At 43.1% G+C, this 24,374-nt stretch overlaps 1 protein-coding gene and 1 pseudogene across 2 annotated transcripts in view; one reads left to right on the top strand and one right to left on the bottom strand.

Moving 5' to 3' along the window:
• The window catches only part of LOC117673512 (uncharacterized), a 30,538-nt pseudogene that overhangs the window by 2,676 nt on the left and 3,488 nt on the right, over positions 1–24,374 (bottom strand). Inside the window, exon 2 of the transcript XR_015732729.1 lies at positions 18,879–21,439. The product of XR_015732729.1 is annotated as an uncharacterized LOC117673512 (transcript). The remainder of the gene's footprint in view (positions 1–18,878; positions 21,440–24,374) is intronic.
• LOC132708971 (uncharacterized) lies at positions 6,517–15,153 on the top strand. Its single transcript, XM_060685414.2, has 2 exons — positions 6,517–7,176; positions 9,017–15,153. The coding sequence occupies exon 2, from the start codon at positions 9,904–9,906 to the stop codon at positions 11,119–11,121; it is 1,218 nt and encodes a 405-aa protein (XP_060541397.2). The 5' UTR covers positions 6,517–7,176; positions 9,017–9,903; the 3' UTR covers positions 11,122–15,153.

Raw genomic sequence — 24,374 nt, 5'->3', positions numbered from 1 at the left:
GCTTCTCTCCTCTGTGGGTCCTTCCATGAACCACAAGGGAGCTGTTCTGACTAAAGCTTTGGCCACATTAACTTCTTGTCTCCAATGTGGATCATTTCATGCATACTCCGATGCGATTTGAAATATGCATGTTTCCCACAATAGGCACGTCTGTAGAGCTGCAAAAGGGGATCACGTGACCCTAGAACATGGCAACCATCATAAATGTGACCCAGCTGCCAACGATTCAAATATAAATCACATGACCATAAGGCTGCTGCAATAGTCATAAGTATGAAAAATGGTCATAAGTCAGTTTTTTCTGTGGCATTGTAACTTCGAACAGTTACTAAATGTATTGTTGTAAGTTGAGGTCTACCTGTAATGTATCCTTGTGTTCCGCATACTCTACATTTTCCAGTTTGAAATCTCTTCTTGATCACCTGCTGGGAAAGGAGGAGAATTTTGGGGTTTTCTGAAGGAAATGGAAATATTTTGATTTCTGGCTTGATCGGCTTTACTTTTTAACGTTGCTTGTTATTCTCAGTTGTCCGGAGTGCTCTTATTGTCGTCTTCTTTGTCTATACGATTCAAAGTAAAGTGTAACTTTAATTGTTTATAAAATGGTTGCAGAAGATGTAAAAAAAGAATAAGAAAACTGTATACATTAAAGGTAAAAAGCAAATATGCCACAATGCTAAAATAACTTTAGATTAATTATGATTTACTTGAAACGTTGAAGATTACCGAGATCCAAATTCACATTTGCATTCAACCATGAAATTCTCTTGACTTTGGTCAATACACATTCTTAGTACAACAATTATTGGATAGAATCGCTGTAATTAAGATGAATATAACAGAATAGAGTTGGAAGGGACCTTGATCCTAAAGCCTTCTGGGACCAAAAGCGGGTTGCGGGGGAGGGGGGTGCCACCCCCCCAAGCCCTGTTTTTGTGCTAGCAGACCTCCCTGAAGCCTACTGGGATCAAAAACGGGCCACGGGGTGGGTCGATGCACCCCCCCACTGCATGCGCATCGCCCAGCAGAGAGACCCGAAAATCATGCATGCCATAGGTTCACCATCACAGCCTTATAACATATTTCAGACAAGTGGTCATCGAATCTCTTTTTGAAAGCCTCCAGTGATCGAGCACCAAAAACCTCTGAAGGCACACTATTCCTTTGGTTGATTGCTGTAAACATTAGGAATTTTCTCTTTAGTTCTAGTTGCTTCTCTCTTTGGTTAGTTTCCATCCATTGTTTCTTTTGGTTCTTTGGAAAATAGTTTGACTTGTCTTTGTCTTTATAGGAGTCCCACAAATATTGGAACACTGCTGTCATGTCTCTGCTAATCCTTCTCATTAGACTAGACATACCCAATTCCTGTAACCATTCTTTGTATGTTTTAGCCTCCAGCAGCCGAATTACCAAATATGGATTTTCTGTTTCATGTAAGTGTGATATCACTTCTGTAAGTGATACTTTTATGTACTCCGAGAGTGTATGCACCAAGACTGTGTGTCCAATCACACTTGGCCAATAAAGAATTCTATTCTATTCTATACTCCATTTAAACAATGGCAGATGGAGATCTCTAAGTATATATTGCAAGGGGGGAAAAAGATTTAAATATAAATTATTGTAAGATGCTGAGGAAAGAGGAGGCTTGGGTTTATCAGATTTCAAATTGTACTTTGATCTTTGTTGTTTTGTCAGGCAAAAAGAGTGACTCTTCAAATTAAGAGGTTACTTGACAGAGAGGGCCATGAATTAGATTTTAATGGCACAAGTATTTGTGGTATGATATGGCTAGGGAATGATATAAAGGGAAAGAATTTTGGAAATATAAAGATGAGCTTTTTACCATTTATGGTGGACTTCTGACAAAGCAAAAAAATGTTGGAGTATGATACACATCTTAATACAGAAGGCTATTAAAGTGAACATGAAGAGAAAAGCAGATAGTTTAGTTTAGGCTTTATGAATAAAAAACTTGAAAAAACATTGATGTCATATGAATGGAAAAAATGGAAGAATATTTTCATTCTCGCAATGGATGAATGGCTGCAGAACCTGATGGGAGTTAGCAGAGATGGCTAAATTCACTGCTTTGATTAATTTTGTTTGTACGTGGAAACTGCTTTTGGACTTTGTTCTTGAGAGAAAAAAAATTAAATTGATTTTGGGTTTCTAGATTAGATAAATTTGTTGTTATAAAAGTGGCTACTTTATATTATCATATAAAAGTAAATAGTTGAGGTTTTATATTAGTACCTTAATCTAGTGCAGCAAAAGAAGTCAGAAGTCAATGCTTTTCTTTTTCTTTCTCCCTTAACCCTACACTTTTCTCGCTCCTTTTCCTCCCTTCTTTTAGCATTATGTTCATTTTTCTTTACACTTCTCTATTTTGTATTTTGATCAATTAATAAATTTTTTTGTGAAGAAAAAAACCCTAAATTCTTATCACTCCAAAGGGTTATTATGAGTCCTTCGGGAGTAGGGTGGTATATAAATCCAATAAATGAAATACAGTATATCTGGAAGTGCTGGGAATAGACTATACAATTGTAGATATATGCATAAAGAGAAAAGTACAAATAAAGACACCTACAAATTTATGTATCTGGAAAATCCATGTATTTTCAGCCTGAAAAATGTTCCAAAATGATTAGAGTCAAATCTTTCAAACTACTTTTAGAGATGTGGGGCTTTAACTGATGAAAGGATGGCTAAAGCCTCTGCAAGATTTGAAGCACCCGTTTTGCCCTTGGAAGTCGTGAGAACCAAATAAGGGCAGAAAATACTTTCCACAACCACTCTGGTGATGTCCACATTCAAGTAGTCCTCACTTACTGACTGCATTTGGGAATGGCATCTGTATCACTAAGCAGCTTGATCATGAAGCATGATGTCATGTGAGAGCGCCAACTTACATCTGGTCCTCTGCAGTTGTGGGTTCTAGAGGCAATTTCACCTAACTGTGGCTTGCAACCTCCTGCCAGCATCCCCACTGATTTTCCTTGTGTGAAGCTAGCTTGGAAGGTCACAAATCGCGATCCTGAGTGTGGGATGCTGCAACCATCATGAATGTGTACAGGTTGGCAGAACCAAAATTGATGCAACTCCTTTTCTTGCACCTTCATAACCACAAGAACTGCTGACTTGTTCAGGTCACTGAAGAAGTGCTATGCTGAACACAGATTTCTGGACGAGGTCTTCATTTGCTTTTGCAGAGCCATAGTAACTTTGAAGGCTCATGAAACAAATGGTAAGCAAGGACTACCTATACAAACTGAACATCCCAAAAGGTCCTCAATAGGACCTTTTTAGTTGAACCTGGTTAATACATGGATGGGGCACCAATAGGAAATACCGTGCTTGTTGGGCTAGAAATGGAAGTAAAAAATCAAAAAGACACAGTGGCAGATCAGTGCATTATTATTGCCACGAAAACATAACAGGGCATAAAAACCTGTAGGAAGAAATATCCTTCTGGGTTCAGCTCCAAGTGGGGAAAAAAACACTGGAAACATGGAGACTGCTTGGAAAGATGGTTTAATGGTGGACAGGATCACATGGTTCGAGTTCCTGAACAGAAAAGGGGCTGAGATACAGCGAGTCCCCAGGTTTTATGCTTTCTCTGGCTTTGAACTTCCTGGGGCCCAGAAAGAGTATCCTGATTGGTTGTCCTATTGTCAAAGATTGAGTTTCTGCCTCTGGCCCATTAAAAAAAAAGGCGGGGGGAGGGGAGGCAGGAAGGTGGGAGTTGCTTTGTCTTTAAAACATGTTTCTCCATTTCTCAACCAGGGAAACATAATATTCTGCCTTTTTAATATTTCCTAAAATATTTCATTCTTCTAGGAAAGGGGTGGGTGCTAACTTCCTACAAACCAAAGCACACTCAACATCTGGGCTCCTTTCTGTTCAGGAACTCAAACCATGTAATCCACCACTAAACCACCTTTTCAAGCAGTCCCCATGTTTCCAGTGTCTTGTTGGAAGAAACATCCTTCTAGGTTCTGCTCCAAGTGGGGAAAAAGACACTGGAGACATGGAGACTGCTTGGAAAGATGGTTTAATGGTGGACAGGATCACATGGCTTGAGTTCCTGAACAGAAAAAGGGGGCAGATACAGAAAATCCTCGGGTTTTTATGCTCTCTCTGGCTCTGCATTTCTTGGGGCCCCAGAAGAGTATCCTGATTGGTTGTCAGACTCCCAGGGGGTGGGGGCCTTGCTGGCTGATGGTCACATGTACTTCCCAGGTCACATGTGGTGAGTTTCTGCTGCTATTGTGTAGAGAGCTAATCCTATCTTTGTTGGAGTTTGGCAATTCCTACTATGGCTCTGCCTGAAGGAGGTAGATCTTTGTTATGTAGAACAGACTGGCCAGGCCTTAATGGCCCATTGACAAAGGGTGGGGGCAGGAAGATGGGAGCTGCTTCAAAACATGCTTATCCCAGGGAAATATAATATTCTGCCTTTTTCATATTTCCTAAAATATTTCACTCTTCGAGGAAAGGGGTGGGTGCTAACTTCCTACAGTCTTTTTCCGCACTTGGAACAGAACCCAGAAGGATATTTCTTCCAACAAAGCTAAAACATAAAAAGAGGGTTGCAGGAGTTGGGTATGTCTAGTCTACAGAAGAGAAAGAGAAGGAGGAGGGGTGAAATGATAGAAGTCTTCCAATATTTGAGGGGCTGCCACAAAGAAGAGGGGCTCAACCTCTTCTCCAGAGCATCTGAAGGCAGAACAGGAAACAATGGATGGAAACGAATCAAGGAGAGAAGCAACCTGGAAACAAGGAGACATTTCCTGACTGTGAGAACAATTAACCGGTTTGCCTGCAGAAGCTGTGGTTGCTCCATCTCTGGAGGCTTTCAGGAAGAGACTGGACAGCCATGTGCCTGAAATGTATAAGGTCTCCTGCTGGAGCAGGGGGCTGGACTGGATGACCTCAAAGATCCCTTCCAACTCTTATTCCTCATTCTAGTTGCTTCTCTGCTTCCAGGCCGTGGAGGGAACCAAACAGCCTGAGTTGCTCCCGGATTCCCCTCCGACCTGCCCTCAACTCACCTCCCAGCTGATGCTTCCATCCTTGGAAGAAGCGACAGAGCCTCTCTGCACTCCACTCTAACCTCGTGTTCCTTTCCGGAAAAGGAAGTTCCTCTGTGCTTCTCCTTCTTTTTAGCAATGCAGTACTCGATGGCTTTAACTCCTTTAAGATCAACCAGAGAGGCCGCTGTTCTATTGTTGGCTTTCTAGTCAAAGATGCTGCCATCTAGCGGTAGGAGGCCGAAAAACAGGCTTGTCCCTTCTCTACCCATGGCATTGGCCAGACCTTCTCACTGATTACATGCTACCAAGTCATTTTCAGACTCGTAGCAACCTATCTTTGCAGCTGAGCCAAGTGAAATAGTGAAATGTGTAAATGTCTTTGTTCTTCTCTGCAATTTTTCTAGAGTCTCAACAGATTTTTTGTATCCTGGTGATCAAAACTGGATGCAGTATTCAAAGTGTAGTCTTAACTATACAGTATACTACAGTACTAACACTTCAGGTGATCTTGAGATCTTGACACTATCCCTCTGGTGCTGCAGACTAGGACTGCATTGACGTTTTTGCCAGTTACATCACACCCCCAGCTCATATTGCTTAGCGCATTGTAAGCCGCCCTGAGTCTCCGGAGAAGGGCGGCATATAAATCAAATTTTTTTAAAAATGTAATTGTTTCTAGGTCCCTCTCATAGTTCCTGCTCTTAAGCCAGATACAACCTCTTCTATAGATGTGCATTTGGCTTTTCTTGCCTTTTATTTTTCTCACCACTTGAATTGCATTTTGCTGGAAAGGGCCCAGTGCTCACGTGTGTCAAGACCCTTCTGGATCTTGGGCTTATCTTCTAAACTGTTGGCTATTTCCCCCCAGCTAGGGGTCATCTGTAAATTTGATGAGTTCCCTTTCAAGCTCTTCATCTAAGTCAAGTATGAACAAACTGGATATTCTAGATGTAGCACTCAAGCTGCTCCCCCAAAGATACTTTTCAAAACCCACGTTTGGCAGGAGTAGAGTGCCAAAATTACCAGCAAGCTGTAAACAGAAATTCTAAGGGCCGGGTGCTTCTCCCAAGGCTTGTCTTTGTGAGACTCCAAACTATAAACAGTAGGGAGCTTCAGTGCAGAGTCAATTAGCACCAGGCTCAAGGTTGACTCAGCCTTCCATCCTTTCTAAGGTAGGTAAAATGAGAACTCAGATTGTGGGGGCCATAAGCTGACTTTGTATAAATATACAAAAGTATGAAGGCTATTGCTTAACGCATTGTAAGCCGCCTTGAGTCTCTGGAGAAGGGCGGCATATAAATCAAATTTAAAAAAAAAAAGAGCAACAGGTACAGAGATAAAAATAAGTAACTGCTGCTTGAAACCTCCCTTAGCCCTAAACAGGTTGCTCCCAATCAAACAGTTTTGATTGCAGCGCTTTAGTGAAGGGGTTAAAAACAGAGACCTTTTGCGCCTGGAGAGGAGGCAGGAAAGGGGGCTGGGAGCCAGTTGCAGGCCCCCCTCCTGCCCGCTTTCCTGATCTCCCAGCAACTCTTAAGCCAGGGCTGCGGAGATGGGGCGCTAGGTGGACAAAGACGCCCCAAGAGGGGGAGAGAACCAGGAGGAGGGGGGGAATCCCCAGGTGCGGGAAGGGAGGAGGGATTCCTTGGGGGAGGGAAGGAGAGCGAGGTGGGGGTTTCCCCAGTTGCGCCCCCTCCCCTTCCGATTCTCCGCCTTTCCTTGCAAGCTTTTCTGCTCCCGTGGGAACCTCTGCGCCGCCGCTTCTCCGTCTCCTCCTCCTCGGTTGCTGAGAAAGGAAGGATGAAGGTCCCACCAGTCGCATGAAGACCATCTCATCCTGTGACCCACCGGCTGGGAAAAGACTGACCGTCACCCCACCACGTGTCCTGCCTGCTGAGAGGAGGCTGACCACTACGACACTACACGACCCAGGCCAGTTAGAGGTGCCTGACCGAGGGACCAGTGTAGACCTGCGGCCATATCAAGAGGGCAAGGACACCAGCGGCCCTTCCAGGGGTAGTGCTGCATTTAGAAAGATAAAAAAGGTTGTCAGGCCAAGGAAGAGACCTGGGAGCTCTAATAATTAACTGCCCGCAGAGCATTTTGGGGAAGAGAGACTGGTGTGCACAAGAGGCAGGTTGGTTGAGCTCCAAAGTTGTTGGAATAAAATGCCCTGTGGAGAGTTTCTGTTTATAGTGTATCCAGCCAATCCTTCCACCTTCTAGTTATTCCATTGCAACCTTCCCTTTCCAATGTTCAGTTTTTCTCCAAATTTCGTGTCTGTATAAGGCACAGAACTCTCCATTTTCGCTTTCCTTTTCTCTAGAGATTTCTGAAAATATTTTAATATAATGTAATCCTTGGAGCACTTCAGAACTTATTAACATCAGCCTGGAACATAGATGATGGTATTTTGACTGGGCTTTTTTTAAAGAGGAGGGAAGAAGTCTTTTTATTTTATTATTTTATTTTATTTTATTTTATTTTATTTTATTTTATTATTTTATTATTTTATTTTATTTTATTTTATTTTATTTTATTTTATTTATTTTTTTATTTTCTATACCGCCTTTCTCCCGTAGGACTCAAGGCAGTGTACGGTCAAGAAAAATATAGATACACAAACATCATAAAATTGCTAATTAAAATTATTATTATAACATAGTTTGGCCCAATTAAATAGAACCTAAAATTAGATAACATTTAAAAAATTTTCCCCAAGTGCTTTGAAAGGATAAATCTGTCTAGATCAGGGATCCCCCAACCCCTGGTCCTTGGACCGACACTAGGCTGTGGCATGTCAGCGACTGGGCTGCAGAAACAAGCGAAGCCCCAAATGTGGGATGCAGGTAGCATGCAAAACCCTTTGGTACATGGAAAAGTCACCACGGAACTGGGCCCCTGGGCCCAAAAGTTGGAGGCCACTGGTCTAAACTGATCATTTTTAATACAAAACAGTTCGCTAAGTTTAATGCCAAGGGCATTACACACATACGTTCCCACATATTTAAGTACTGTTAAAAATAATTTTTAAAAGTTCCTTGGCGTAGGATACAGGCAAAAGAATGAACATTCAAATGAACATTTTAATGAGCCAAGGTGGTGCAGTGAATAGAGTGCATTACTGCAGGCTACTTAAGCTGACTGTTAGCTGTAGTTTGACAGTTCAAATCTCACCGGCTGAAGGTTGACTCAGCCTTCCACCCTTCCGAGGTGGGTAAAATGAAGACCCATTATTAGGGGCAATATGCTGACTTTAAACCGCTTAGAGAGGGTTGTAAAAGCACTATGCAGTGGTATATAAGTCTAAGTGCTATTGCTAAGTGCTTATTTTGCCCCCATAGCTCTCCAGTTTTGAAAAGGACCTTGACCTTGGCTCAAAAGCAGTTGTCAGACCTGTCCCAATCTTATCCCTTAGGAAAGAAAGACCCTCAACTCCACTGGGTTGAAGCAAAAAGTTATTTTAGTAAAAAGATGTTGACTGCAATAAGGTCAGGCTAGCTCTGGATTTTGTAAGCCAAAAAATACAGAAAGGATTCCCCTCATCTCAGCCCTTCCCCCATGACCAGTCTGTCTCCATCAATCGGAACTCACCAAAATGTTTTCAGAACTCTGAGATGTTTTGGAATAATAGGCATTCTTTCTCAGGGTGCCTGGCCTTGGATTCTGATGCAAACTGGTACTGAGGTTCTCTGGACTTCATCACCTGTCATTCTCTACTCCCTATTTTTAGCCTTTGTAGGGCTAAGAATTTGTGATTGACCCAAGTCAAAAAAAATTTCAGGACTGAATGGATATTTGATCTTGGATCTCAGTAGTCTTCCATGTGTCAAATGAATCATAATTGATGTAAAATGTTATTCTTGTATTGTGGCGTGTTTGCTTATTCATTGTAATGCATACTTCTTTCTTTTTTCCACATCTTCTGCAACCATTTTATAAACAATTAAAATTACACTTTTCTTTGAATCTTATAGACAAAGAAGATGCCAATAAGAGCACTCCAGACAATTGAGGACAACAAGCAACATTGAAAAGGAAAGCGAATCAGGAAAGAAATCAAAAGTAGTTTCCATTTCCTTCAGAAAACCACAAAGTTGTTCTTAGCAGGTGAGAGAGAAATGAGAGAAAATCAAGAAGAGATTTCAAACTGCAAAAAATAGAGCATACAAAACTCAAGGATACATTACATGAAAGATCAAGGGAGATTATTTTTCATTCAGAAAAAAGGGATATTTCTGGAAGTCAGTGAACAGAAAAAGGTAAATTAAGACAGCCATGTAGAACCGACAGTAACACAGGCCTCTATATGTGAGAAAAAAAACAGTTTGAATCAAACTAAACAAGGGATTCTCCATATTTTTGACCTCCTCAATATCAGTGATGGATAAGCTCCATAGATGTGCCTATTGTGGGAAAAGCACAGATAGTACATCACAACTGATTATGCACGAGAGGATCTACACTGTCGAAAAGCCATAGAAATGCTACCAATGTAACAAAAGGTTTAGTCTAAACAGCTCTCTTGTGATTCATGGAAAGAGACACACAGGACAGATGCAGGGGTGAAATACAGCCGGGTCTATTTGGCTCACGCGAGTCGGTAGGGCCAACTGCCCGAAACCCCTGCCCACCCACGTAATGACATCCCTTTTTGCGACACTTTTCAGCCTCTGTGCACACATTTGCGAGCCAGTAGGGAAGGTAAGTGAATTTCATCCCTGGACAGATGCCCTACAAATGCACTTGCTGTGGTAAGTGCTTTTACTAAGTACAGCTACTTTATGGTATATCACAAGACTCACACCAAGGAGAAAGTGTGTGTCCAGTTTTTGGGAAAAGTTTCATTAGAAATTCCCACCTCATGAGTCAACAGAGGACTCACAAAGAGAAATTCTTTGAATGTCCTGATTGTGGGAAAAGTTTCAGTCAGAATTCCCACCTGGTGATACACCAGAGGATTCACACAGGAGAGAAACCCTTTGAATGTCCTGACTGTGGGAAAAGTTTCAGTCAGAATTCCCATCTCGTGATACACCAGAGGATTCACACAGGAGAGAAACCCTTTGAATGTCCTGACTGTGAGAAATGTTTCAGTCAGATTTCAAGCCTGGTGACACACCAGAGGACTCACACAAGAGAAAAACCGTTTGAATGTCCGGATTGTGGAAAAGGTTTCAGTCACAATTCCAGCCTGGTGATACACCAGAGAACTCACACAGGTGAGAAACCATATCAGTGTCCAGATTGTTGGAAAAGTTTCAGTAGCAGTTCTAAGCAGGTGAAACATCAGAGGACACATACAGAAGATAAACGATATGAGTGTCCAGAGTGTGGGAAAAGTTTCAGTAAGAATTCCCAACTCATAACACATCAGAGGACTCACAACAGGGTGAAACCGTATGAAAGTCCTGATTTTGGGAAAAGATTCAGTCAGAATTCCAGCCAAGTGACACACAAGAGAACTCATATAGAAGAAAAACTGTATGAATGTCCAGAATGTTGGAAAAGTTTTAGTAAGAATTCCAGTCTGGTAACACACCAGAGGACTCACACAGGAGAGAAACCATATGTGTGTCCAGAGTGTGGTAAAAGTTTCAGTAAGAATTCCAGCCTAGTGACACACCAGAGGGCTCATACAGGAGAGAAACCATATGAGTGTCCAGAGTGTGGTAAAAGTTTCAGTAAGAATTCCAGCCTAGTGACACACCAGAGGACTCATACAGGAGAGAAACCATATGAGTGTCCAGAGTGTGGGAAAAGTTTCAGTAAGAATTCCAGCCTAGTGACACACCAGAGGACTCACACAGGAGAGAAACCATATGAGTGTCCAGACTGTAGCAAAAGTTTCAGTCAGAATTCCAACCTGGTGACACATAAGAGAACTCACATAGGAGAGAAACCGTATGATTGTTCAGAGTGTGGGAAAAGTTTCAGTCAGAATTCCAGCCTTGTGACTCATCAGAGGACTCACACAGGAGAGAAACCATATGAGTGTCCAGAGTGTGGGAAAAGATTCAGTCAGAATTCTAGCCTTGTGACACACCAGAGGACTCACAGGAGAGAAAACATGAGTGTCTAGAGTGTAGGAAAAGTCTCTGTAAGATTTCCCACATCATGAGTGAAAAGAGGACTCACACAGGACAGAAACCATTTAAGTGTTCAGAGTGTAGGGAAAGTTTCAGACCGAATTTCAACCTGGTCATATATCAGAGGACTCACACAGCAGACAAATGGCATGAGTTTCTAGAATGCAGGAAAAGTTTTAGTTAGTGTTCTAAGGTGTTCGATTTACACTGGAGAGAAGCCACATGAGTCTCCAGAGTGTGGGGAAAGTTTCACTCATAATTCCAACCTGGTGACAGACTAGAGCAGGGCTGTCAAACTCGCACCCCGCAGGCCGGATGTGTCATGCGCTGGCCATGCCCACGCACGGTTTAGCAAAGGGGAAAATCCTGATACGTCAAGTGACCCCACCATGACGACGTGAGTTTGACACCCCTGGACTAGAGGCCCCACATCAGGGAGAAACCCTTTGAATGTCCTGATTGTGGGGAAAAGTTTCAGTTATAATTCCAACCTGGTATTACGCCAGAGAACTCACACAGGAGAAAAACTGTATCAGTGTCCAGAGTGTGGGAAAAGGTTCAGTTACAATTCCAACCTGGTGATACCAGGGGACTCACAAATGAGGGAAGCTGAATGAGTGTTCAGAGTGTGGAAAAAGTTTAAGTCGGAATTCTGACTTGGGTGGTACATCAGAGCAGTGGTCTCCACCCTTTGCATCTTGGTGGCCTGGTTGTGGGGTGGGAGAGGAACCAGGCCGTGTGATTAATGGGGTGGCGCATGTGGTGTTCGTATGCGCCACCCCATTAATAGTTCACTATAGTTGAACTATAGTTCAATATAGTTCACCTCATGCAAGAGAGAAATGTTTGGGGTGTAATTTTGCACCCGTTCAGGCTTCTCCGCACCCAAAGCTTTGGGGAGTCAGCAAAGCTGAGCAGGGCTGACCTGTCAGATTCAGCTTCTCCTCTCCCCATTCTGTGTTTGGAGCATTGAGAGCAGGAAGCTTAGCAGCCTGGATTGTGTGATGGGGGGAGAGAAAAGGGAATAGGATCGCTCGAGCTCCACTCACACAAGAGAGAAGTTTTTGCGCTGATGCTCGCATGAGTGGAGCTGTGCGCGTCCACTGGCCCACCTCATGCACAGCTCGGTTCCAAATAGGCCATGGCCCATTTATGGAAGATCAAGGGAGAGATCAAAAAGAGATTGAATTCTGATGGGAGGCTTCATCCACACCACCTGGGATGGATATTTCCCAGTGGAGAGCTCCCAGTGACGTTCCACCGCCTGCTTCAAGTGAGAAGGAGGGCCACCAGGCCACCAAATGCAAATCCAGTCATCCTGCCCAAAGGTGACCCTGGGGTTTTACCAAAGAGCCCACCAAGCTGTCACCAGGAGCCCACAAAACAGCCCTGGAAAGAGTTGAGGTCATAAGAGTTCACCCCATTCCCCAAAGATGGCGAGATGACTCCAATTAGCCCAGCAGAGGGTCCTGGGGAGAGTGACACCAACTCCAATGACGACTCATTGTAAGTGGCCCAATCACTCTGGTGACAGCCTCCATTGAACTCGTAGTCCAATCCTCAGGACAAAAAGCCAATTTAGCGGTCCTTCTGGACTCAAGGTGCACCAGATGCCTAGTCAAGCCTGCCCTGGTTGAGAAGCTGGGGATGAGATTTAGACCAATCAAGGTGCCAGTTGCATTTTGCCAGCTAGACCGATCTGTAGCAGGGATTCTAGTGACATTCGTCACTGAGCTGATAGAAATGCAGATGGGGGACCACACAGAGACCCAGTTTCATCATAGCGCTGGATATGTAAAGACCCCTGGTACTAGGATTAGCACGGCTATGGAAATGGACCCCTATGTGATCTGGAGGAAGCAGCTGCTTAAAATCCAGAGGACTAAAGCAAAAGGAGACCTGGGAAGGGACCCCAAAGCCAAGGCAGGAGGTGGGAGCAGTAATGCAAGAGCGAAAGGCTGATCCTAGCATTCCTTAGGAGTACTGGGACTTGTGGGACATCTTTAGCGAGAAGCGCTCAGATGAGCTCCCACCCCACTGGCCAACGGACTGCTCCATAGTACTCGTGCTAGGTGCTGAACTGCCTAAATCCAAACTTCATTTAATGACTGAGGGTGAAGGTTCGTTCTCTGAACTTGTGGGTTGGTTTCTGAATGTTTTATCCGGCTAGGTAACATCTTCAGCGGAGTTTGGAGCATCTATTCAATGACTCCTAGGGAATTGGAGGACTTTGATAGACAAAAATTAAAAAAGGCTCAACCCAGGGTGGCAGCCCCAGTCTTGTTCCAGGAAAAAAAAAGGATTGGTCCCTTTGTCTGTGCGTAGACTATAGAGGCCTAAATGTTATATCTGTTCAAAACTTTTACCTGCTGCCCCTAACGAAGGACATGCTAGCACACCTGGCAAAAGGGAAGATTTTTATCAAACTGGACTATAAGAAGCAGATTATCAAGTCAGAATTAAAGAGGGTTATGATTGAAAAAACAGCATTTAATTGCCCTTGATTGCAACAGGCTTTTGACCTCACTTTGCCCATGGTTGTTAAATTAAATCACTGCGGACATTAAGTGAGGCATCACCTGACTGCTAGTAATTTCATTTCTGTCTTCTCCATGAACTTTTCTTGGCTGGTTGGGAAGCATGCTAATGGCTAACACATGATTATGGGACAATTCGATATTTTAAAATACAATGTTTGTTTGCAAAGCTGTTTTTTTTCCCATACCATCATAATCTTCAATGGTTACTACAGGAGACAAATGGTAAGGGAGGACTACCTTTATTACACACAGGAACAAAAAGCCATGTGCAGTGGATGTCATTTGCTAGAAGCATCACAGGGAGGAAATAATTCATATCCAGAAGGATGTGAAGGATCGTGGTGAGAGAAAACATTTCTGTTCTGGGAGGTTCCCTTCCTCTGGGACTGATGGAGGCGTTTGGGATTATGAGCACACACAAAGGAATCCCTTTGTGAGCCTGAGCTCTTCCCAAGAAGCTCCCATGGGGAGCACAGACACTTCTTAAAAGCCTCCTCACTACGATTTGGAAACTGCTGGTTGGTTGGAGAAGGCTGAAGTGGATGTGGATTCTACACATTTGGAGTGAACAGACTCAATAGCTGATGAACTGGACTTTGATGTGATGAAGTTGGTGGTAACTGGGAAATGGACATGCCATATCTAACTGGAAAACTATTTGGACTGGACTCTTTGGGGAAAATGGATCGACAACAGAAGTTTATGATTTTGAGGAATAAGACACAATTGTTGTTTTATGGCTCTCAACCAAAATCTTAAGAAAAAGTTTAATTCGTAAGAATCAAACAAAGATATTTCATCCCAGAAAGATCAGAGACAATGATTATGATGACTTATGGTAAATAAGAATCCGTTCTAGACTTTATAAAAGTTAGATAGAAAACTAGAGTATTAATGCTTTCCTCTTTTAACTTTGTTGGTTCACCTGTTAACTACTTTACCTATAAGGCCCTACCTCTCCTCCTTTCCCAAGAAAGTATAGACTCTTGAAATGTGGTATTTCAAAAGGAACCTTTTATTGAGAAGAAGGGATAGCAGGACAAGGCGAAGCAGACTCTAAATTCCCTCCCAAACTATAGAGTTAGAAATAGGGCTTTAGAATCCCTCCCTTTAGTCCAAATGTGGATTCAGCCAATCCACAGGTGTGAAGATGAGATGAAAAGATGAGAAATTAAATTCCAAAAAAGGTGAGAATATTGCAGGACGCTTAGGCACCAGGAAAAAGGTTATAAAGGATATCTTATCCTCATGCTCCCCCCTCCCTGCATTTGAATGGCAGTATCATGTTAGGGATCTGGCATTGCCTCTCTATATAGTAGATAGATAATAGATAGATAATATATGTAAATCTGTTTTTATCTTTTTAATACACATTTTTTTCTTTCTTTTAAAATGTGTCTATCTTTGTTTTTAAAATTTTGTGGGTATTTTTTGGAGATTTATTTATATTAATTTTCTGAATAAAATAATTTCTTTTTCAAAAAAGCCACTTTACAAGAAGCAAGTTCATGGGGCTGCTCTTTCGCTATTTTCTAAACTGTCTCTAAATTCATGGAAACATTGCATTATAGCAGTGATGGCTAACCTTTTTGCCATCGCATGCTAGGAAGAGGGGGGCGGGGGAGGTTCGCGCACGTGTGTGCCCACACCCATAATTCTATGTGGGCCATTTCGGGCCTCCAGAGGATCTCTGGAGGGATGGGGAAGGCTGTTTTCGCCCTCCCCAGATACATAGAGAGGATTTGGATCCAGGTGAGAAAGAAAAACGGGCCTTCCCCACCCACTCCAGGCCCTCTGGAGGCAGGAAACAGCCTGTTTCCCTACTTCTGGTGGGCCCAGAAGGCCCGAAAATCAGCTGGCATGCGCACTGGAGCTGCGCTGGGGTGCCCACTGATATGACTACGCGTGCCACCTGTGGCATGCGTGCCATAGGTTCGCCATCAAGGCATTATAGACTTGGAAGGGACTCTAATGGGAGGTCTTCTAATTCAACCTGCTGCTCAAGGCAGGACACTTAAACCATCCCTCTGAAATGATTGTCCAGCCTACGCTTGAAAACCTCATGGAATACCCACAAAACCTGGAGGCAAGCTATTGCATTGATTAATTGCTCTCACTGACAAAACAAATTATATTTTAGGTTAGGCCTCATTTTAACAAGCTTCCACCCATTACTTCTTGTCCTGCTGTCTGATGCCCTAGAAGAGATTACTGTATTTTTCGGAGTATAAGACACACCTTAGTTTTTGGGGAGGAAAATAAGAAAAAAGCTGATTGGCGGATGGATCGGCCTCCCAGAATACCGCCAATCAGCTTTTCCCAGTAGTGAATTTTAGCAACAGTTTCATTGATTGTGAGCTCTGCTCCTTGCTTTTTTTCCAGCCTCTGAAACCTCTGTTTCAGAGGCTTTTTTTCCTGCCATTTCAGAGGGTTTTTTTCTGAAGTTCTGTTTTGGAGGCTTTTTTTTTTTTTTGAAGCTCTGTTTCAAAGGCTTTTTTTTCTGAAACTCCATTTCAGTTTTAGCGGCTTTTTTCAGCCCCTGAAACCTCCGTTTGAGAGGTTGGGTGGGGCTACATTCGGAATATAAGACGCACCCAGATTTTCACCCTTTGGGGCGGGGGGAAGGCACATCTTATACTCCAAAAAATATGGTAAGCTCAAGTATTGGAAGACAGCTATAATGTCCCTTCTATTGACCCTTTATCATCTTTGTTGCTATTCTGTGCACATTTTCCAGGGTCTCAACATTTTTATATCATGGTGACCAGCACTTGACACAGTATTCTAAGTGTGGTATCACCAGCACTGCATAAAGCAATTCTATCTCTTCTAGTTGTCTTGACATTATTCCTCTGTTGATACAACCTAGGACTGCATTGACTTTTATTGGCAGCTGCAGCATAATACTGCCCTTTTGGAGATCTCCTGGAGACAGCCACCATTTTCAGTGCACCCACAACTCCTTAACACAGTCTACAGTGTTAAGGTAGCAAAACAGAACAGTTTGTCCCACTCCCAGTGACCCAGAAACAGCCACCATATTGACACAGAGGCAGCCATGGCAAAATGGCAGCTCCTTCCACAAGTCCACTGCATGGTCCAGGGATGAATCTTGGGCACAGTCAAAATAACGGCTCTTTCCATAAGGCAGTCACACAGCCCAGAGATGTATGTCCTGTCCTCTTTCCCCACGAGACTCAGAAATCTTCAAAAGGTATGGAGGAGGAGACTGTGATGCCTGGTAGGTGGGAGTCAGGCCTAAGGATTGCAGGGATCCAGTAGAAGTGGAGACCCTATGGGGGAGGAATGGCCTATGGCAGGGGTGGCGAACCTTTTCGGCACCAAGTGCCCAAACTGCAACCCAAAACCCACTTATTTATCGCAAAGTGCCAACATGGCAATTTAACCTGAATAATGAGGTTTTATGACCTAAAATAATGATAAACAAGGCAGAGTTCAGCTAATCGTTCTAATAAAAATGTGATAAATGCACTTTTATGCCCCCTTTTTTCCTGTTTTTGAAATATTACATTTAGCAACAATAAAAAAGAAAAACTTGTGATATATTTCCCCTCTTTTCTTTTCCTCCTCTTTCCCCTCTCTCAATCTCTTTCCCTCCTTCCCTTCTTTCTCTTCTACCTCTTTCTCTTTACTGCTCCCTCTCCTTTCTCTCTTCCCCCTTTCCCCCTCCCTCCCTTTTTCCCTGTCTCCCCCCTTTTTTCTTTCCCCTTTCTCTTTTCCTCCCTCCCTCTCTCTCTTTCCCTCTCTCACCCTCTCTTTTTCCCCTGGGGGGGGTCACTCCAGCCCAGCTCCGTTGCATTTCTCGCCATTGTTTGTGGGACTAAAAATGCCATGTGAAACAGCCTTCCGCCTTCATCGCGTTACATTTGCTGTTGCTGCCTTGCGCAGCAGCACAATGAAATTTAGCCCACTTCCGAATGGGGGAGATGGGATCCCCACCTCCTCCTGGAGCCCATGACGAAGGAGAAGCCACACCGGACAAGGAGGGGTGTGTGCCGGGGGTGTTGCCTCTGCCTGTCTCTTTAAATCACACCTCTTTGTCACCACACGTTCTCTCCCCCCCCCCCCCCCGCAGAAGTGAGCCTGTCCTCAGTAGAAAGCACACGTGGCAGGCTCCTCTCAAGGGCGTGAGCGTAACAAACCAATTGAGAAGGATGCGGGGGGGGGGGTATAAGGTAAGGAGGAGGAATGGAGGCATCTCGGCTCACTCTCGCCTCCCTCCCAGATGGCTTTTCCGGCAGAGCTGTGTTGGGATGCCCTGCCTTTCCCTCCCTCTCTCTCTCTCTCTCCCCAGGGGAGGGAAAGGAACCCCTGAACAGGTGATGGAGGGTGGAAATCTGACATCTGTCCACAGGCTGACGAGTCCAGGAGCAGCCCACCCACGAAGCCCAGCTGGCCGGAGGGATGTGGGGCATCCTTGGGGCATCCCAACACAGGCAGCTCTGCCGGAAAAACTATCCGGGAGGCGAGAGCAAGCCGAGATGCCTCTGTTTCTCCTCCTTATCTTATCCCCCCCCCATCCTTTCCCAAATGGTTTGTCCTGCTTGGGCCTGCTGGTGGCAGCAACTGACAGCAGCTATGGAGAGGAGCCTGCCACGCACGCTCTCTACCAAGGACAGGCCCATTTCAGGGTGGCACGGGGAACGGAGCACGTGTGGTGATAAGAGGTGTGATTTAAAGAGATAGGCGAGCCAGGGTGGGGGAGAGAAGCAGCGAAGCGACGGCAACAGCCCCAGCACACACCCCTCCTCGCCCAGTGCAGCTGCCAGGGCTTCCCCTTCTCCCTCGCCACCGTCTCCTCCCCAGAGGCCTCTATGAGGTACCAGTGTGCAACCTAGCGGTGGCAGCGATTCTCCTCAGGTGATGCTCTCTCCTTTTTCTCTGAGGAGAATCTTTGCCCAGCAGCCCAGCGGGGAAGTGGGGCATCCGGGAGGCCAGAACGAGCCAAGACTCCACAGGGTTGCATTTTGGTTCCGCATCGTCATTGGCTCCATGAGGACAAACTCCAAACTCCGAAGTAGCTACTGTGAAGCTTAACAACTTGCACATTCATTTGACAACTTCATCAGTAAGAGAAGGGGGTGGGGGTAATTCAGCAAAATGATCAGGCCAGTATTCAGAGTCTATTTCTCACCTACACTCTCAATGGGAGTTCAGAAATGAAATTCAAACCTTCTCCAAACTCATCAACAAACAGGACACTGATACAATTTCTCCCCTGTGTGAGTCCTCTGGTGTTTAACCAGGCTGGAATTCTTAGTGAAACTTTTCCCACAGTCGGGACATTCAAAAGCTTTCTCTCCTGTGTGTGTCATCTGGTGATTTGTGAGCTGTAATTTTGTAATGAAAGTGTTCCCACAATGAGGACATTCAAAGGGTTTCTCTCCTGAGTGAGTCCTCCGGTGTTTCACCAGGCTGGAATTCTTAGTGAAACTTTTCCCACAATCAAGACATTCAAAGGGCTTCTCTCCTGTGTGAGCCCTCTGGTGTTTCACCAGGTTGTAATTCTGACAGAATCTTTTGCTACAAACAGGGCACTCATATGGTTTCTCTCCTGTATGAGTTCTCTGGTGTCTCATCAGGCGGCTTTTATGACTGAACCTTTTCCCACAGAAAGGGCATTCAAAGGGTTTGTCTCCTGTGTGTGTCCTCTGGTGACTCATGAGCTGAATTTTGTTAATGAAACTTTCACCGCAATATGGACACTGATATGATTTCCCTCCTGTATGAGTCCTCTGGTGTTTCACCAGGTTGGAATTGTCACTGAAACTTTTGCCACAAACTGGACACTCATACGGTTTCTCTCCTGTATGAGTTCTCTGGTGTTTCATCAGCCGGCTTTTGTGACTGAAACTTTTCCCACAGAAAGGGCATTCAAAGGGCTTATCTCCTGTGTGTGTCCTCTGGTGACTCATGAGATGGAATTTTCTCATGAAGCATTCCCCACAATATGGACACTGATATGATTTCTTTCCTGTGTGAGTCCTCTGGTGTTTCACCAGGATGGAATTGCAAACAAAATTTTTCCCACAAACCGAACACTTATATGGTTTCTCCCCTGTGTGAGTCCCCTGGTGTATCACCAGGCTGGAATTGTGCTTGAAACTTTTCCCACAAAGAGCACATTGAAATGGTTTCTCTCCCGTGTGAGTCCTCTGGTGTTTCACCAGGCTGGAATTGTCAATGAAACTTTTCCCACAAACCGGACACTCATATGGTTTCTCTCCTGTGTGAGTCCTCTGGTGTATCACCAGTTGGGAACTGTGACTGAAACTTTTCCCACACTCTGGACATTCAAAGGGTTTCTCTCCTGTGTGAGTTCTCTGGTGACAGATAAAGTTGTATTTTGTAATGAAACTTTTCCCACAAAGAGAACATTGAAATGGTTTCTCTCCTGTGTGAGTCCTCTGGTGTTTCACCCGGTTGGAATTGTCAATGAAACATTTCCCACAAACTGGACACTCATACGGTTTCTCTCCTGTGTGAGTCCTCCGGTGAATCACTAGGCTGGAGTTTTGTCTGAAACTTTTCCCACAATCAGGACATTCAAACGGTTTCTCCCCTGTGTGTGTCCTCTGGTGACTGATGAACTTGTATTTTTTAATGAAACTTTTCCCACAATCAGAACATTCAAAGAGTTTCTTTCCTGTGTGAGTCTTCTGGTGAGTCACTAGGCAGGAGCTATAACTGAAACTTTTCCCACAGTCAGGACATTCAAAAGGTTTCTCTCCTGTATGAATCCTCTGGTGTTTCACCAGGCTGGAATTCCCACTGAAACATTTCCCACAGTCAGGACAGTCATATGATTTCTTTTTTGTGTACATCTTCTAGTGTATCACCAGACCGGAGTTCAGACTGAAACTTTTCCCACAATGAGACCAGGTTTCTTCCTGGTGTAAGTTCTCTAATGGATCACCAAGTTGCCAAGCTCACTACATTGGAAGCTCTTGTAGATCTTCTCTGTGGGTCCTTCCATGAACCACAAGGGAGCTGTTCTGACTAAAGCTTTGGCCACATTAGTATTGCTTTTCTCTAATGTAGATCATTTCATGCATACTCAGTTGTAATTTGAAATCTGCATTTTGCCCACAATAGGCACATCTGTAGAGCTGCAAAAGGGGATCACACAACCCTAAAACACAGCAACTATCATAAATGGGAGCTGCCAAACATTCAAATATAAATTACGTGACCATCGGGCTGCTGCAATAGTCATAAGTATGAAAAACAGTCATAAGTCAATTTTTTCAGGGCCGTTGTAACTTCGGTCACTAAATGAAGTATTGTAAGTTGAGGACTACATATAATGTATCCTTGAGTTCTTCATACTCTACTTTTTCCAGTTCAAAATCTCTTTTTGATCACCTGCTGGGGAAGAAGAATAATTTTGGGGTTTTCTTGAGCTTGTTTGGAGGTTCTAGCAGGGGAGCGCAGCTATCGTATACCCTTGACCGAAGATTGGTACACTCCTTCTATCTGGGATGGTCGTCCTCTTCCACCGAGCACGCAGCTTTGGGAGGGACGCACATGGAGCGGTGAGGGAGGAAGGGGACACCCGCCTAGCCAGCCAGATCAGCCGAATCAACCCTGGCGATCAATGGGGTGACAGATGTCGCAGCCAGATCGCCCTCACATCCGGGGTTTTCTGAAGGAAATGGAAAATATTTTTATTTCTGGCTTGATGTGCTTTCCTTTTTAATGTTGCTTGTTATTCTGTTGTCCAGAGTGCTCTTACTGGCATCCTCTTTGCCTGTAAGATTCAAAGAAATGTGTAAGTTTTATTCTTTATAAAATGATTGCAGAAGATGTGGAAAAAGAAAATATATATGGCACAATAACGGTGGAAAGCAAATATGCCACAATGTTAAAATAACCTTAATTGATTATATTTCACACATTGAAGATTACAGAGATCGAAGTTCACATTTGCATTCAACCATGAAACGCTCTTATTGACTTGAGTCAATACATATTCTTAATACAGCAATTATTGGATAGAATCACTGTAATTAAGATGAATACAACATATAACAGAACTAGCTGAATACCTGTGCTCCGCTATGAAACTATGTGATAAATAATAATAAATATAAAATTTATAATAAATGATAAATCGACACTTACAGTTTGAAAATTAATGAGTAGTTACGATCGGCTTCTCCTCTCCCCTTCTCTCCTTCAGGCTTGCCCCACAGAAGCCAACCCTATCCTATCCCCTTTTCTCCCTCAGGCTTGCCCCACAGAAGCCTCCCTTATCCTATCCTATCCTATCCTATCCTACCCCCCTTTTCTCCCTCAGGCTTGTCCAACAGAAGCCTCCCCTATCCTATCCCCTGCTTGCTGCTGTGAAAGGAAAACTGAAACTCCTCTCCTCTGCTTGTGTTTTGCATTTGGAACAGATTTTTTTTCAGGTGGGGAGGGGGAGAAGAACTCCTTAGCATCAGAGCGTGTTAATAATAATATAGGAAGTACTAATCCTCTGACGGTCATTTTGAAAAATCCTTTCTTAGTGAGCACCTAGAAGCCAAGAGGAATATATGTGACAAATTTCAAGTTTATAGGCTCTACAGTTCTGGAGATTTTGTCATGATGCATGAGTGATATTTTGCTTTTAGATAGATAGATAGATAGATAGATAGATAGATAGATAGATAGATAGATAGATAGATAGATAGATAGATAGATAGATAGATAGATAGATAGATAATAGAATTAGAAGGGACTTTGAAGGTCTTCTAGCCTACTCTTTGCTCTACCATTTCAGACAAGTGGCTGTTGAATCTCTGTTTGAAAGCCTCCAGTGATGGGGCACCCAAAACTTCTGAAGGCAAGTTATTCCATTAGTTGATTGCTGTAATTGTTAGGATTTTCTCTTTAGTTCTATGTTGCATCTCTCTTTGGTTAGTTTCCATCCATTGTTTCTTTTGATACTTTGGAAAATAGATGGACTTGACTTTTTCTTTATTGGAGCCCCTGAGATACTGGAACACTGCTGTTATGTCTCCGCTAATACTTCTCATTAGACTAGACATACCCAATTCCTGTAACCATTCTTTGTATGTTTTAGCCTCCAGCACCTGAATTACCAAAGATACATTTTCTGTTTCAGACTTTACCAATATTTGTAAGTGATACTCCATTTAAACAATGGCAGTTGGAGATCTCTAAGTATATATTGCAAGGGAATAAACAATATAAATTATTCCAAGACGGTAAGGAAAGAGGAGGCTGGGTTTACCAGATTTGAAATTGTACTTTGATCCTTGTTTTGTCTGGCAAAAAGAGTGGGTGACTCTCCAAGAAGTTACTTGAGTAGAGGGTGATGAATTAAGATTTTGAAGGCACAACTATTTATGGTATGATATGGTTAGGGAATCATATAAAGGCAATGAATTTTGGAAATATAAAGAAGAGCTTTTTATCATTTATGATTGGCATGTCACAAAGCAAAAGAAATGAAGTAAGATACACATCTTAATACAGAAGACTATTAAAGTGAATATAAAATAAAACTAGATAGTTTATTAGGCTTAATGGATAAAGAAGTTGAAAAGAATGGAACATAGATGTTATACATGTCGATGGATGCAAGAATGCTTTGGGTACAAAAATGGAAGGATATTTTCATTCCCACAATGGATGAATGGATGAAAAACCTGATGGCATTAGCAGAGATAGCTAAAGTGATTGCTTTGATTTAAGAAAAGAACACTATTTTGTTTCTACATGGAAACTGCTTTTGGACTTCGATCTTGAGATAAAAAATGAAAGTTTGATTTTGGGTTTTGTTGATTAGATAATTTTGTTGTTATAAAAGTGCCTACTTTATATTATCATATAAAAGTAAATAGTTGAGGTTTTATATTAGTACCTTATTCTAGTGCACCAAAAGGAGTCAGAAGTCAATGCTTTTCTTTTTCTTTTCTCCTTAACCCTACTCTTTTCTCGCTCCTCCTTTTCCTCCCTTCTACCATTATTTTCATTTTTCTTTGCACTTCTGTATTTTATATTTTGAGCAACTAATAAAAATTTTGTGAAATGGAAAGGTTACTATGAAATATATCAGGAAGTGCTGGGGATAGATTATACAATTGTAGATATATACAAAGAGCAGAGGTGGCGCAGTGGTTAGAGTGCAGTACTGCAGCTACTCCAGCTGACTGCTAGTTCAGCAGATCAAATCTCACGGGCTCAAGGTTGACTTAGCCTTCCATCCTTCCAAGGTGGGTAAAATGAGGATGCAGATTGTTGGGGGCAATATGTTGTTCAGAGTCCTCGGAGAGTGGGCGGCATAGAAATACGAATAATAAATAAATAAATATATGCATACAGAGAAAAATAGAAACAAACAAACACACAAATGTATATATCTGGAAAATCCATGTTTTCAGCCTGAAAAATGTCCCAAAATGGTTACAGTCAAACCTTTCAAACTACTTTTAGAGATGTGGGGCTTTAACTGATGAAATGATGCTTAAAGCCTCTGCAAGATTTGAAGCACCCGTTTTGCCCATGGAAGTTCTGAGATCCAAATAAGGGCAAAAAATACTTTCCACAACTACTCCGGTGACATTCCTATTGAAGCAGTCCTCATTTACTGACTGCATTTGGGCCTGGCATCTGTGTCACTATGCAGCCTGATCACGAAGCATGATGCCACGTGAGAGTGCCAACTTACATCTGTT

The sequence above is a fragment of the Pantherophis guttatus genome, chromosome 2 (genome assembly GCF_059756535.1).
Source record: "Pantherophis guttatus breed Tessera chromosome 2, ASM5975653v1, whole genome shotgun sequence".
NCBI classification, from domain to species: domain Eukaryota; kingdom Metazoa; phylum Chordata; class Lepidosauria; order Squamata; family Colubridae; genus Pantherophis; species Pantherophis guttatus.
This window is presented reverse-complemented; position numbering and strand designations above follow the sequence as displayed.